Below are 14,030 nucleotides of genomic sequence, written 5' to 3'. Positions count from 1 at the left end.
AAACAGAGGTGTAAATGTCCAAGAGCCTCAAGGAGTGCTACATAGTGTAGTGTTTTTTGAGTGCCCTGGTTATATGAAGTACTAGTTTGGTTTTCATCCCTGTCGTTAAATAATCACATGCTTGAAAGTACTGTGTTGTTTTAACTAGGTGGTCCTCATTGTATGGAGAGGAGGGTATATCTTCCTTTTTCCCCCAGAATTAAAAGCCAGGTAGCCAGCTAAATATCTGAAATCACCTGGAATTTCCTGTGTGCTACTGAAATAAATTGAATCTTGAGATACTGATATTTATGATGTCTCCAGCCTTTACCATTCTCGCTTAATAATTTCCTAATCAGTTTTTCCAAGTCTAGACATTGCTTCCTGTTTGCTGTTATTCACTGTCGTCTGAATTAATTTGGGGAAATAGCATCCCCTCCCTTCAGAATTAGCATGCCCATCATTTCCTATGTGCTAATGTTGAGATGACAAGCAAGTATGTGCATCTTCAGCTATTAGAGTGTCATCTGGCCATCCGGCCTCCAGGAAAGATGGAAACTGTACGGATACCTTAGCCTGTGTTCTGCTATTCCTCTTGACTCATATTACCTGCATAATACACTTAAGAACTACTGTTTTGCATTAAATCTGCCCATTAGTGGCCTTTGTTACATTTTGACTTCTTTCTAGGCAAGGGGACTGGACCTTTCACGTGTACGGACATGCGTAGTGGTGGCTGAAGAACGACCTCGAATAGCTCTTACTCAGTCATTTTCAAAGTTATTTAAAGACCTGGGTCTCCATCCACGGGCTGTCAGCACATCACTTGGCTGTAGAGTTAACCTGGCAATATGTTTGCAGGTAAGATTTTTCACTCCTTAAGCTCAAAGTTATTTAAGGAAATGGTTTTCAGTAAGAAGCATTCATTGTATTTCCTTTGGCTGTTTGGTCGTAGGCATACTAAGCAAATGCATGTGGTACTTAATGTTCTTGCATACAAAGGTAGTAAATTTCTGTTACTTTGTCAACTACATCCCTCTCATGTTGCAATCATAGCATTTATTCTGCCCATGAATACAGTAATTCAGAAAGGCACCTGACAGTGACAGAATGTGTACTCTGTCCTCCAAAGCCAGTATGTAACCATGTCATGTAAACTACAGTTTCCAAGTGTTTACTTCAGTATGTTACCAAATGGATTCCTTCTGTTTGTGAAATACTCCCAACCATTACCTATTGAACTAGATAGATATTTTCTGCACACAAGGAAAATTATTTTGCGATATCTCTTCTGTTTTGATCCTCTAATGAGAAGAAAATTCCCAAGAATAATACAGGATGTAACATCCATTCGCTAGGAATCTTTATTGAGTCATGATTTTAATGACTGATGGAGAACTGTAGCTATCCGGTCTGAATTTCTGAGTAGTGTCTAGTTTTTCAACCAGCGATAAATGCACCAAGAAAACAGTTTTAGGCTGATCTGGAATATATTATTTTCTCTTTGAGGACTTCATGTGATGGAAGTTAACTTGCTTTTTTTAAGGTGTTCCATTTTTAATTAATTTTGCCTTATTTTTAGTTTAAATTTATCTGGCATTAGATCCAGCCTTTTTTATTTTATTGCATTTTTCAAATCTAGAATAAGAATCTCATTTCTGTCATGCATCTAATACACATCTTAATTTTGATAAATAGATAAAAAACCTTAATACATGCTTTCCTGATCTCAGTCTCATTTTTATGACTCTTGATCTCCTTCTGTCCTTCCAAATCTGGTTCCAGAGTTTCACATATCCTGTAATAATACCATAGGTGTCCTACTCAGGTGTAATATGTTTTCTAATTTAATAACCTTTTAAATACTAAAAGAATCTTCTTCTGCATTGGCAGCTGCTCTTGCTGGGAAGTCCCATATCCATTTGTCATCTACCATGTCTCTAACCTCTTCAAAGTCACTGTGTCCTCAGTAGGACTTGCCTGTACTCTGAGTGGTCCATCCCACATTTCAAAGCTGGCAGTTACCCCTGGTTTACATGAAGGATTTCTCATGAAGGTCACATGGGTACCTGCTTCAGTGTGGAAGTCACAACAGATCTTGTCAGTGACAATGCAGATAAGAATCTGCTATTCCTTTTCTGACTGTAAATGTAAATATTTTTTATTTTATCAAAAAAATCTGACAAATACAGGTTATGTGTTCAGCACAGACCAGTGTGTCTGTGCCTGCTTTAGCCTCTTGCCCTTTTTAGTGTTACCAGGATATGAATACAAGGAGGTGTGCCACACCTCCAGTACTGCTTGCTTTCTCTCTGACTGCAGCAGAGCATCCCTACAGCCTAGGCTGTCTTTAATTATTGCTGTCAAGCATAAGACACGGCAAAGCTGAGCAGGGTTAAAAGTCATTCTGTGGCCCAGAGGTAGAGTTGTTTGGTTTGCCATTCTGTAATTGCTACCATAAATATTCTTCAGGAATAAAGTTTTAGAAAGGAGGGGAAGGAGGTAAATGATGCCATACCTTCATTGGGAACAGTTCAGGGTGGGGCCTGTTAGCTCTCCCCTGCTGCTGTGGTGGAGCTGCTTCTGAAAGACAACTTTTCTGGCTTTTGGTAGATGCAGGGACCAGACTTGAAGGATGCTGTAGATTAGAAAGGAAAATTTTTAGCTGCAGAAGTTTGCTTGCCAGTATTGAAAATCTCTATTTCAGATGTGCACTGATCTCTGGACTGTTCATGCTGATTGTTTCACTTAGAAGTTTTTGGTTTTCTATTTTGGTTTGTGACTGAACAGTGTTGGGGGCACACCAGTGGCTGGGCTCCTGCTGAGCAGTCCTGCACAGCATCAGGGCTGTCCCCATTTCTCTCTGTGCCCCCTGAGCGACCACCCCACTGCCCTCCAGCAAGAAGGTTGGAGGAGAAAGAAGCTGGGAAGGGATAAAGCCAGGAAAGCTGTCCCAAGCTGACCTGGGATGTCCCATACCACATAATGTCATGCTCAGCATTAAAGAAAAAGGGTGGTTGGTCTTCCAAAGTCACCATTTCTCAGAGACTGGCTGGGCATCATTCTGCTCAAGGGGGGTGATGAGTGATTGCTTTTGCATCACTTGGGTTTCTCTCTTTCCTTCACTCTTTAAACTGTCTTCATCTTGACCTGGGGGTTTTCTCACTTTTGCTCTTCCTGTGCTTTCCCTGTTCCACAGGGAGCTGGGTGGGTACTGAGCTGCTGACTAGGTCAACCCACTGCAAACATGCAGGAAAGCTGACTACACTTAGAGAAACTGGAAGTCCTAATCAGCATGGAGTTAGACTGGATTATGGCTTGACTATGTACATCTGCCTTTTGATTGTGTTAACTCCTTAGCTGAAGGTTGCTTCTTAGATGGTTCTTTACAGAAATTCTTGAGTTGTTGAATCAAACTGTAAAAGTGGGTAAATCTCTGAAGGAATGTTATTAATGATAGTGCCTATGGATTTAGGAGCAGCACGGAATGTGAGCCTTGAGTGAGATGGTTAAACAGCTGGGCTGATTGTACAGTTTACTGTCAGGCTTCTTGAGTTCTACTAAGATGTGGCATCTCAGTCCATAAGATAAACTAAAAGACAAACAGTGTCTAAAGAGTAATGTGGCTGGAATGGAGAAAAGCCATTTCAGGACAGGCTATTTGTAGTAACATTATCCTCCCAAGCAGAATTGTTTTTGAAGCATTTGAGCTGAGCCTTGTTTGGCAAGTTTTAAAGGTGTTTGAAAAATTACTAAAGGTTTTACTTGCAAGCATCACCACAAAACATGTCATTTTGGTAGAGAATATAAAGATAGAGGCTTGCATGTTTTGAAGCATCTGGCAGTAGGCATTGCCAGGGACTGGATACTGAATTAGATTGAATGCTCTTTCCAAACTGTCTGGAAGTTTATGGCTAGTGGTATTCCAGAATAGCTTGTGGGCTATTCTGTTTTCTCAGCTGAGGAACAAAATAAATTTTAATCCCCCATCAACAATATTCCTACAATTAGTATTGTCCCAAGTATGTTCCAGAAATGGGTTATGATTTCTGGATTCTTCACACTGCATAAAACTACTTCTCAAGATATTTGAGTCAATGGCATCTGCCTTTGCTTTTTTTCTTCCAAGTTATGTCATCTATGAGATCAGCACATGGTACCTGGAACATCATCTTCCACAGGGATAATGGTGATCCAGTCTGTTCTGCAGTGTTTCTAAAATATGTATCTACTAATCACCTTACTAAACATATCTCAGTATTCAGCTACTGACCCATACCAGCAAAAAAAGCCTATCCAGGTTTCTTCTCTAAGGAGTACCTCTAACACAACCCGGGTATTATCTTTGATACCTTCTTGATTTCCAATTTTGTAGACAAATCCAAGACTCAAATGTTTCAAGGGAAAGGTATACTGATTTTTCCAGAAAGCTTTTACAGTTCACCCCTCAAAAAGGAAGAGGAGGAGGGTGTGTATGTACATTTATGTGTGTTTGTATGTCTGTGTATAGCAGAATTTAACATTTTATTAAAGATTACCTTAAAAAGGAAATCATTGTGATAATCCCTTTGGTACAAAAGAGTCTTAGTCTACCAAATTATCTTAATTTCCAGGTTGTGATCACTGACAGACTAATGCGTTGTCATTTGTATTCATTTCCTTTCAAACTGAGAGCAAATTTAGTATGCTTCCTTTGATGTAGTCATTTTGGACTAGATTTTTAGAGATGTGCTTTTGAAAATAAATAATTCCCTCCATCTTTAGGCACTTAAATACTATTAATATCTGACCTTTTATGGCTGTATAGTCAAAAATAATGGTCCAGGGATTAGTGAGATGAAAAGATTGCATCTAGCATATTTTAATTCTCATTAACTAGCATCTTAGCATTCTCAAGAGAGAGAGAAAAATAGATATGAAAAGTAGCCTGTTTCTTACAACAGCACAGATGGTTCTCTAGGATTTTAGCTAATTTCCATTTAAACACTTGGAATAAATATTTTCATTTTATTCAACCTGCTACTCAATTTCAGTTGAGGGAAAACTTCTAGAAGTTGTTAATTTTCCTTAGTTAACCCTGAAAATGTACTAGCAAATCTGTCCAAGCTAAGGAGAGCTGGATTCATCTTGCTTCTTTTCTATCTCCTCTAACTGAGACTGCAAGGTTAAGTGAGTTATCCCATATCCATGAATAGTCAGTGGAATCACAGAAATACTTCAAGAGACATCTCAGGTACCCATCTGCGGATGGGATCCATCACCATCAGGAGATTCTTCCTACCTTATACTGCACATTTCTTCTTTGATGGCTGAAGTTACATGAAATGAACTCTTTCCTCACTGTCTGGCAAAGGAATCTTTGTTACTCAATTTAGGGCTTAAAGTCAGTATTTCTTTTTACTTAGTGATAGATCACACTCTCTGAGGATCTTCTATATTAAAAGTAATAAAGGGTAGGTCTGCAGAGCGTGCTGCAGGAGACTGTGCACTGTGTCAGAGGTATGATTCACTCTTAGCAATGTACTACAGCTCTGGGTGAGCTCCCTCAGATTCTGCTTTCCCACCTTTGCTGTGAGTCATGCCATGAAGTTCTTTTCACAGCTCCAGCCACTGTGCTTGCGGAGGTGAGATCGCCAAGTGCACACCAAAAATTCCTTTTCTGAGCATCACTGGAGCAGAAGTAGACTCGGAGTAAACACTGAGGCCACATCCTTAGATAGTGAAAGAAAACCCAAAACCCCAGTTATATTTAAATTCTTAGGACTTCTAATAGCCTAGTTCCTGGTTTTTCACTCTGGGGAGGGAAGAAGGGAGAGCATGCAGCTTGGCCTTTGACTTGACTGGAAATTAGGTATGGACTGAGTCCTGGCACGTGGTCAGCCCTACAGCCGACTTTTTGGGGTGGGCCTTTAAGCAGTTGTGACCTGCAATGTTTTCCCAGAGAATAAAAGCCTGCCATATTGCTGAGATTTGCTCAGACCAGGGATGGTTCACCAGTGGCAGCCTGTGCATGGGCAGGAGATTTATTTAGTCCAAGAGATGTGATTTATGATATAACCATTTTCAGACAGAAAATTCTGTATGTCCCATTTTGTTTCCTTGAACACTACCAGGCATGTCCTAAGTAAATATCAGATACTCCAGAAGTTGTTTTTCCCTGTTACCAGCATAACAGATGCTCTCTATCCCTGTCTCTCAAAATAAATGTGCACAGACAAATTGAGTCAGTCATTCTGGTCTTGGCTTAGACTCTGCTTCTTTTGAAATACTTTTCAGAGTATTCCAGCTGCAACTGGCCACAGAAGGATGGTGCTGATAATTCCGCTGCTGTTTCTCAAGCCGTTCTGTAGTTAAAAGCCATATGAGACTCTGGTACTCTCAAAATCCTTTCTGGACCTGCAGTATAGTCACAGGCAATGAATTATGTAACTGCTGGATTTCAGTAATTCTCTTGCTTTCTTGCTGTTACACTGCAGTGTTCAGCCTGGATTATTAGTAATACTATTTTGGGGCACCAATGTAATAAGCAGATCCATCCTATTTTGTTAAAATGTTTCATCTTCCTTTGCAACCAAAATAAACCTGTCTTAAGGTGTTGCTGTGGCAGCTTCCTGCAGTCTTTAGCTCTGCTGGCATTCAGAAGTCTGGTGAGAGGAACGTGGGATGCCAGGGCTTTCAGAGCTGTTTGTTTTCACAAGTTGTAGGGCAAATCCCACAGCAGCCATCTGGTGTTAGATACTCCACGTGATAGTAGTGGCTTAGGACTAGGCACCGCTGAGGATTTTTTGTCTCTTTGCTGAGCTATCAGTCATGAAGGAGAACTGATGGGGTTTTATCAGCTTTTAACTTTATTGTTCTGTATATGTATTAAACTGTTTATCATAACAAATATGAATGAAGACTTATTGGGCTCTGAAGTTACTCTATTTATGATCTTCCAGTAGTTAGATTATGCACCAAGCCTTGATTTTATTTCACTGTAGGATCAGGTTAATCTGTATGCAAGAAGGTGTAAGTATCTTTCTCTGTTGTATACTAATTTTAATTTTTTTCCTAAAAGAGAGCTTACTTTTGATTTCCAGAGTACATCACTTACAAACTTTTATTACTAGTGAAATGGCAGACCTGGAACTCTCACTGGATTAAAGTGCATTTAAATAGCAGGGCCTTAATGTTTAATGACTTCAAAAACAAAAACAACAACGACAAAAAAATCAGTATGCTAGACGCGTGTTTTCCACTAACATTGTCTGTAGTGTCCTAAAACCATTTAAGTCTGTTTGTCCAAGGTTAGCAGTCTACAGCTGTCTCTTCTGTTGCTCTACTAAAATGTTGACACCTCATTTTTTACTTTTTTTAACCTTTAATGGTATAATGGTTAATTTGTAAAATTCCTGTATTTGACATTGTTTTTCTTTTATTTTACTCCCTGCTTTTTGCATTCTCCTCTTTTTTTTCTCCCACCCTTCATTCCCATTTTTTATTGTTATTTTCGTCTTGTGTTACCTTATTTCCTTCTCTCCCTCATCCCTGCTATTCCTGCTGCTATAGCCTCACAGGCTGGGGAAGCTGGCCGAGCAGGTAGGGGATTTTCATGTTCCCTCAATACCCACCTATCAGCTTCCAACAGTGGGACAGACTAGAAATTGAGTCTGGAGATTTGGGGATTTTCAGATCCTTCTATAAAATTATAAATAAGTCCATTATAGCTTTATCTGGATGCAGGTTTCATCAAATATTAGATGTCCATTGTAACTATTTCATTCATGCTGAAAATAATAAATACCATAGTGATTGTCTTTGATTTTCCAGCTTGACTGTTTCCATTATTTTACAAATCAAATCAGCTTTAGTTTTATTTTTAAAGATAACCAATTTTTCCTTGGTTTTGTTTTTTTCTTTTCAACATTGCATATATTTAAAATAAGTTCTCCACTCAGCACTAGTCTGTTACACTGCTGAGTTTACCAGTAGACTGAAAATCGTGTTGTTTATAGCTAGAGAGGATATTGTACCTTGTATTGTGTATAACAAGCTAAAGAGGCTAACATGCATGTGCAGCTCTATTACTCCTGTTCTCCTCTGGTGGTGGGTGATGATCAGTACCTGTGCAGTAAGTATCAATTGGTAGTGGTAATTCTTTTCCCCCTTAGATACAAAAATTTCCTATTTGTGGATCTCCATTGCAACTTTTAGTGCTCAAAAAATTGTGGAACTACCAGCCAGCACTGCAGAAATGTAAAACTTAGCCCTAGATGTGAAGATTCCTAATGTGAAGAATTATACTCTACAATGTAACCCAAATGGGACAGAAATCACTAGGAGTTGATGTTGCCTGCTGGTTTAAGCAGTAAATGTCTAAATAACATGTAAAGGAGTTTGTACATCTGGAGTTTACCAGGTTTAGGAGAATTCCTCTGCTGAAAGAAAATTTCTGACATTCCAGTGGTCCAAAATGAAGTTGTGCTTTTCTTCTAGCTTTGTGCTTAGCAGTGGCACGAGGTCTGCAGCAGAGGGAAGAGTCCTAGCCCAGAGCATTGAGAATTCACATGATGTTCAGTGGTGATGAGTTTGAAGTTTTGGATAAGGGCAGATCATAGTAGGCTGCAAAACTGCAGAAAAGCTGTGGGTGGAAAGGCCTAAAGACTGCATCATCTCTGCATGAAAGGAAACTAAAATTAGTCTGCCTCTTTTCAAGTAACTAAATATTGTGACATAAAGCAAGGATTTAAATTATGCAGTGGAAGACTGAAAAGGATCAGAATAATTGCTTAACAGACCTTCAGTCCAGATTGGTTCATGTCATGCGTGCTACCTTTACTATCTTTAGCTTCAAGTATATTCTCTGTTGCATGTATGGAAGACTCTCAGTAAACCATGCTTCACATTCCTGACCATGTGCTTCTGCCATTAAACTGTGTCTCCTCAGCGATTTCCGCCTTCCTTTATATGGCAAAACGTATTTAACATTTTTTGTATGTATCCATGTGCTGATTACTTGGCATTTTGTAGCAAATAGAACCTCTGTTGACATGTGTTGGTTAAGTAGTCTGACTGCTTGATGTTTTTCTGAACCCCAAGGTGACACGTACCTGATGGTAGGTATGTTTCCAGTGCTTGTTCTGATTCTGTAAAGCTGATCTTTGATGAATACCTTAAATATAATTTGTCATTTGATTAGCATAATTAGCACTGAAATGAATGTTTGGTTATTTGGGGGGTAAAACTCTTTTCTCCTCCCAGCCCTCAGGTTCTGATTAGCTGATGTTGTTGTTTGCAGGGAACATCTGGACCAGATCCCACCACAGTGTATGTTGATATGAGGGCACTGAGGCATGACAGGTCGGAACCACCTTTTTCTTTTTCTCTAATACACACAATTAACAGAGTTTCTAACAAGAAAACAGCTTACAGCACACCTCACGGATTCTGGAAACCTTTGTAATTCTCATAAATAATTTGTGTTGACTCCTACCAGCAAGCAGACATAGACATTTATAATAATTGGTTAATTAATTTTACCATTGATAAAACTGAGGCATCTGACATCACTACTGCAGTGGCTAACAAGATTCCTTGCCTTTATTGCCATCAGGATTTCATGACACTTGTATTCAGGTGGTGCAGCCTAGCCAGTCCCATGGGACTGGAGTCCTGCTGGGCCTTTTAGCTTCACAGAGGTGTTTCTCCTGGGTTGGCAGCTGTTTTCCTGTCAGAAGACCCCGGCAGAGTTTCCTACAGTTCTTAATGCTGCAGGACTATGAGGAGATGGATTATTGGCTTCAGCCCCTGTGAGCGATCACATTCTGTAATTGTGGGTATTTTTCAGTTCCATCTTGAGTGTTAGATGTGTATACAAGAAGTGAGAAATAAAATTTACCACTTAGCAATTGGAGGGAAGCTTGAGATCTCAGTTGTGATTTTAAAAAATACCCATGCACATATATTTCTGTTTTCCAATACTCTGGTCACGAGTCTCTTTACAGAACTGTAACAAACCAAAAAGTTTTCTATGAACTCTGGAAAAGGTGAACATTTAATTAACAATCCTGGTTCCCTTAAAAAATCATTATCCAAATAGGGAGTTTCTTTGTTCTGTTTCTTTCATCCTTCTTAAAAGCTTAACAGAGAATTTGCCCCCCAACTTTGGCTCTGTCAAAGTGTCCAGTTCAGCTTGCAGACTACAAACCTCAGGGTACAGCAGGCCCAAATTACTTACTGGGTAGTTAGGTCAGATAGACATGTAGATATTTTCTTGTTGCACAGGGAGTTTGGCAGGTAGAAAAAAGGAGCTGCAATATATTTGACTCACCATTTCTTTATTCCTTTCACAATGATTCCAATAAGAAGACTTTTGTTTGATCTGTCCTTTGGGACACTGCTGTCTGCATAACCCAGCCACAGAAATTTGGTGTTCCTGGCCCAGCAACTGCAGTAGTGACACAGTCCATGGTCGTACTAAATCCAGAAAAGAAAAAAGGCCTTTTCTATAGAAGGAGAATGTAACATTCACAGTGTAAAAATTATAAGTAATAAAAAAATATGTTATAGAGAGACGAATTAAGACTTACTATTCATAAAAGTTGCATAAACCATGGGTATACTATTTCGCTGCCTTAGCATATCATTGAGCAGTAGGCATCATTATCGAGATCAGGCTTTGCAGTGTGTTAATTTATATTTAGTGACTAGTTCTACAGAACATGAAAGATGATCTTTACAGCTGGTTCTCATATTGTGGTAATGTAGATTTTAATTTGATGGTTTAAAGCTGTGCCTCATTTACCCAGTCCTGTGGAATTTAGAATTAGATCAGTGGGTCATAAATTAAGGGAGAAAACAACTCTATTTGATATAATCTCTTCACACTTGCTGTGTCTAACCATTTTAGTGGAACTGAATGTCCCTATTACTTACCAGTAACTGAAAGATTCCTGTAAATAGCTGTGAGACCACAGAGTAGCAACCCACAGAGTCTTTGCAGGCCAGCCGGTCCCCCAACAATATGAACATTTTACACTGTACACTTAATGTAAGAAAATGTTTTTCATAATTTATATTTTAGAAGATACTTTTCAGGGTCTGCAAAAGACTGAACATATTTTTTTTCTTGGCATGATAACACTCTCTAGTTGCTTCAAAAAACAGCTGTAGTTCATCTCTTTGAGATTATTCAAATCCTGTTCACATCCATAAAAATTAATAATCAGTTTCAATACAACTATTTCAAGCTCATCCGGTAATTATGTGCTTGTGCACTTCACAGCTTATGAAAATGTCATTTTTTTATAGGAGTTTAGGTCAAAATACCTGTGCTAGGTACAATCTTTGTGGAGATCTAGGGGTGGCTGTTCGACCAAGCTAGATGTTTCTTTCCTTCCAGGTCTCCCTGGATTTGGATGGTTTGCTGCTTAGGTCAGGGTGGAGGTTTTCAAACACCTTTTTGTGTGTCCCTGTGGGATTTTGAGTTACCAGCCCACTGGTTTAGCTACTGGAAGTCTGGCCATAGTACTGGGCTTACCTGGTGGTTCAGGATACTTGTTCCAAGGGGTGCAACCACTTAGTCAGTGACTGGCATCAGTTCTGACACTGGACAAAGGCTTGACTGCCTGGCTGTGAGCATCTAGTGCAGTTCTAGATGCTCCAGCCTCACTAGTAGGGTCTCTCATGGAGTCATGTTGTATTTGTTAGCCCTAACGAGTTGTCCCAGGCACCCTGTGCTGTCTCAAATGGCATTAGACACCTATTTTTGGAAACTGAGTAGCACCCTAAAAGCAAGAATATACAGCTCTGGCCTTCTGTTGGTGACAGGATATCAGTGTTGCTGTACTCGGCATTCTAATGGTTTTCTAAACCATTTCTAAAAATCAGGGTGTCCTCAGGATGGCCAAGAAAGAGTGAGCAAACACAGGCAAGTCTCACACAGGCTTTTAATGAAGAAGACTTGTGTGTTATCCACCAAGTGGGTGATGTGCCCCTGCAGTGCAGTTTACAGAGGTTAACTCGGGTCCAAAAGGCAGAGTAGGTGGATTAATGCTTCCCAGCACAGCACAGAGGCTCCTGGCTGCTGCCTCCCTGAGCAGCTCAGGCCATAGCCCTGTGCCCACGGGCATCCTCAGGGAGGGCCAGGCAGCAGAGCTCCGGGCGGGAGCACCCGGTCAGGTCATTGCTGCATTTCTCTGCCTCTAGGAAAGCAATTTTATTCCCCCCACCCCCCAAAAAAGGAAAATAAATCAAATAAATGTATACATATTCTTGTCCTGCTGTCTAAAGTGCTGGTTGTCAGACTGTTCTGTCATATTTTTGACCAGTCATGCTCTCCTCAGAAAGCTTTTCAGGTGGGTAAGCTCAAGATACCTAAATACTCTAAAAGCTGAGAAGTACTTGGAAGATAAAAAAGGGAGGGAGGGAGAGAGAGAGAGTTTTCTCATCATGCCAAAACACCATATACTTGAAAGATGGTGGCATTTACAACATTGCAGCCTTTTGTACCACTAAAGATTTAAATTTAAAGCCCAAGCATCCCTTGTATCTGGATTGCTCTAAAACAATATGTACACATGTTTATAAAATGTCCAACAAAAAATACATATCTGAAATTAGAATAAAAATTTCACAGCTTCTTCATCCTTAACAGCAGCTTAATTCTTGGTAGAAAAACTATTTATTGGCAAAACAAGCCAATTCATCAAACTGAGAATAAACCAAAATAAATCTTTCTTTCCATCAAAAAGGCAAAAATATTTTCAGGTGTTCTGCAGCAGGTCAGGCTGGATTCTCAAATGTTTCAGTATATTTGTAAACATCCAAAACCATATATTTTTTTAGACTCATTCAAAACTGTTTTCAAAATGTTACTGTTTCAACATGGTAATGCATATTTTGAAATTACCTTGAATTTGAAGCTAACAGGTATGAATTAGAAATAAAATGGCATTAAAAATATTGAAATATTTCGACTGCTTTGAATTTTTTCTCAAATTTTTAACACAGAAATTTCTTTTCCTGGGTATCTGTACCTTTCATATTCTAAATGTTTTATAGAGAATTTCCTCAGAAATTTTAAATAGTGAGCTGAAGGATCCGTCTGGTGACATTGAGACCATTGATCTTCTCCTAAAGTTGAAACGTCATGCAAATCCTGTAAAGATAAGCATCCCCTTGCATCCTAATACTCTCTTCTATATCAAAACCTTACCCATTAAAAAAAGGAAAAAAAAAAAAAAAAAACAAAAACCCACTGTTCTGCCCTAAGCAGAGCAAGGAAAGATCCACTTTGATATTGAAGTTTATTTTAAAAAGGATAAGAAAAGTAAAAGGAAACATATTCATTGCAATCTGTCTGCCCTCAAAAGCAGATAAAAATGTCACCAGTCTTCTTGTTCAGTAGCAGATAGTGACAACTTACAAGCTTTGATGTAGTGGAGGCTTAGGCTCCCAGGGGGAGAGAGCCACTAACCAAGCCACAAATGTATTGATGAAGATTGGGATGCCATTTTGTATTTGTTATAGACAGTTTCCCCTTATTTTTACTACAAATTGTATTTAACCTGTTTATTGAACTACACCCACATTTTGTATCAGACTGGGCAAAAATGAAGACTTTCAGCCAGTGTTGGTAAACACTGTTTTCTATTTGATGCCATCTCTAATTTCATACATGCAGGCATCCTTTCCCATCATGTCCTTCTTATCCTGTCTTCAAACCCCAGTATACCCTTTGGTGAAATAATAGGTGCATTAAATGATCTTTTAAATTATTCAGTTTCATCTAGTTAGGTCTGTAGGGTAATAGAAATGGAAAAATTAATTTATTAAACTCTTTTGTGGTTTACTAGAGTTTCTTTTGAGCTACATGTAATGGTGAACTGCTGGGATAGACAGACATGGTGAGGCAGCTGGCACCAAAGAGGGACTCAAATCCAGGTGTGGAGTATTGTCAAACAGACCAGAAGCACAAAGATGTATTTGGGTTCAAGTTTTTAATTTTTCAGTCTGGCTGTTATTCAATTTGTGGTTTGTGATATCCATAGTCTTTCACTGAAATACTC

The 14,030-nt window shown here is 39.2% G+C and overlaps 1 protein-coding gene across 4 annotated transcripts in view; it reads left to right on the top strand.

Moving 5' to 3' along the window:
- DIP2C (disco interacting protein 2 homolog C) overlaps positions 1 to 14,030 on the top strand; it is a 311,051-nt gene that overhangs the window by 272,589 nt on the left and 24,432 nt on the right. For 2 of the 4 annotated variants that reach the window (XM_039548197.1, XM_039548195.1), the window contains 3 exons: positions 670 to 840; positions 7,531 to 7,560; positions 9,260 to 9,321. In XM_039548197.1, coding sequence (XP_039404131.1) covers positions 670 to 840; positions 7,531 to 7,560; positions 9,260 to 9,321 — 263 coding nt within the window. The remainder of the gene's footprint in view (positions 1 to 669; positions 841 to 7,530; positions 7,561 to 9,259; positions 9,322 to 14,030) is intronic. The other 2 variants (XM_039548196.1, XM_039548198.1) reach the window with 1 other exon arrangement.

The sequence above is a fragment of the Corvus cornix genome, chromosome 2 (genome assembly GCF_000738735.6).
Source record: "Corvus cornix cornix isolate S_Up_H32 chromosome 2, ASM73873v5, whole genome shotgun sequence".
Classification (NCBI taxonomy): Eukaryota; Metazoa; Chordata; class Aves; order Passeriformes; family Corvidae; genus Corvus; species Corvus cornix.
Note: the sequence above shows the minus strand (reverse complement) of the source record. Positions and strands in the feature narration are given on the sequence as shown.